The sequence below is a fragment of the Cyprinodon variegatus genome, unplaced genomic scaffold (genome assembly GCF_000732505.1).
Source record: "Cyprinodon variegatus isolate N-32 unplaced genomic scaffold, C_variegatus-1.0 Scaffold151, whole genome shotgun sequence".
NCBI lineage: Eukaryota > Metazoa > Chordata > Actinopteri > Cyprinodontiformes > Cyprinodontidae > Cyprinodon > Cyprinodon variegatus.
This window is the reverse complement of record NW_015150604.1, coordinates 591,106-593,016: the sequence shown is the minus strand read 5'-3', so window position 1 is coordinate 593,016 and position 1,911 is coordinate 591,106. Positions and strand designations below refer to the sequence as shown.

At 40.1% G+C, this 1,911-nt stretch overlaps 1 protein-coding gene across 1 annotated transcript in view; it reads right to left on the bottom strand.

Moving 5' to 3' along the window:
* Positions 1–685: 685 nt before the first annotated feature.
* Positions 686–1,911, bottom strand: part of sepsecs (Sep (O-phosphoserine) tRNA:Sec (selenocysteine) tRNA synthase) — a 26,355-nt gene continuing 25,129 nt past the window's right edge. Inside the window, exon 13 of the mRNA XM_015377289.1 lies at positions 686–1,838. Within this exon, the coding sequence (XP_015232775.1) occupies positions 1,818–1,838 (21 nt within the window). The 3' untranslated portion in view covers positions 686–1,817. The remainder of the gene's footprint in view (positions 1,839–1,911) is intronic.

Here is a 1,911-nt window from a genome sequence, read left to right as displayed (position 1 = left end):
GATCCAATTCAAATAAAAAATACTTTATCCTAAAAAAAAAAATGTTTTCGGTATATCCTTACATTACATTATAATAGAGCAGTGGGTAGCACTGCTGCCTTGCAACAAGAAGATCTGGGTTCGAGGCCCGGCTTTTTCTACATGGAGTTTGCATGTTCTCCCTGAGCATGTATGGGTTCTCTCCGGGTACTCTGGCTTCCTCCCACCATCCAAAAACATGACTGTTAGGTTTATTGTCTACTCTAAATTCTCCTTAAGTGTGAATGGTTTCCTGTGTTGCCCTGCGATGGACTGGCGACCTGTCCAGGGTGTACCTCGCCGCTTGCCCGTAGACAGCTGGGATAAGCGTGACAGAAAATGGATGGGTGACACATTTATATATATTTTATTAAAGCTTTTTGCTTCATCTTGGGTGACTAGCCTCTCTTTTTTGGCAGGCCTTTATGTTCTTCCTCCATCAATATTTTTAAAGTAAAAACACCCGGTTCTTTAGATATACTAACTTTCCAAGACATTGAATGTTGTCTTTATTATATCTTAGTCATAATAAGATTAAATGAATATTTCACTCTATGTATGACCAATATAAGAGTTCAACTTTTGGAGTAAAAACAAATACTGCCCTTTTTAATGATATCCATGTCTGAAAGACGCCTTTGACATTTTTAGCAAGTGTCAGGTTGTGATAGGCAATCAAGTAAAGCAGATTATTAGGCCGTTGCTAACTACTATGCACCAATCACTCAATCACCAGTAAAATCTGAGCAGATTAGGAGAAATTTGTCTTGTAGCAAAATCCCAGGGGTGCTTAAACTCCTACTGAGCAGAAGGTAGCATGTTTTCAGTGTGGGTGGATAAAGGGCTTTGTTTCCCATTTCTTTTTATTTTTTCAAGGAATCAAAATACCTTACCACTATATTTCAAACTGATTACTTCTCTGCTCTGTCAATCCCTGCTGCAGTGCTGCAATATCAGCAGCAGTGGTAAAGCATCTTTTTTTCTACTTGCTGAAGAGGAGCACCACTGTGCACATAAAAATAGTTTGTAACTTTTCCAACCCCTCCAGCTCCTCTTCAAGCTGCTGCATTGTACCGACCTGCTCCAACAGCGCACTGTGTTTTTCCACTACATTTTAATGTTTCAGTACAGCTGGGAAGAGGAGAAATGTGCTGATACAACAGGGTTAGAAGAGTCCAGCCCACTTTCACAGGCTGCTGAGAAGGGAATCTTCTGCAGCTTCCTTTTGCTGAAAGTATCCTGAGCGTGCAGGTAGGAAAACATCTGGAAGCTGAATTTTTAAAGTTAGGGTGTGATGATAGTCTGATTCTTACTTGAAAGCAAAGATCTCTTCTTTTATCTTTTTAAAAGCTGCAAAAAAATAAAAGTAGAGGTGCAGAAACCATGGTATGAGCTCAGAAGTGGAGGTTTCCATCTGTAAACACGGCACTGATCTATGATTGGGCCCCTATCATTGATTATCTGTTCCATGTGATCCGTGACAGAGGCTAAAAATAAAACAAGGCCATCCACTATACAGTATGCACTCAGATAAAGTTAATGGCAGAGCAGCATTCAGATCACATTACTGCTTGCTGCAGAAGATGAGGCACAGCGCACCGCATCACAATTTTTTATTTTTTTAAATCAGAGAGGGACTGACTGCATTTTCACAATAGTTCAGTCAGACCCAACAATAAAGGCAGCTTAAATTATAAAAAAAAGAAATGTTTATAAATGACAAATCTGATTTTAACAGACATTCAAGAATTAACCAGTGTAGTAAAGTAGGGAGCAGAGGCGCAAACTTTGGCCCTCAGTCATTCTTCATCAGGAACGTCCTGATCGGCCGGAGGTACTGAGGAGCTAGTTATTGTCGTCTTCCCATCTTTCTTCAGGGCTTTCAGACATTTG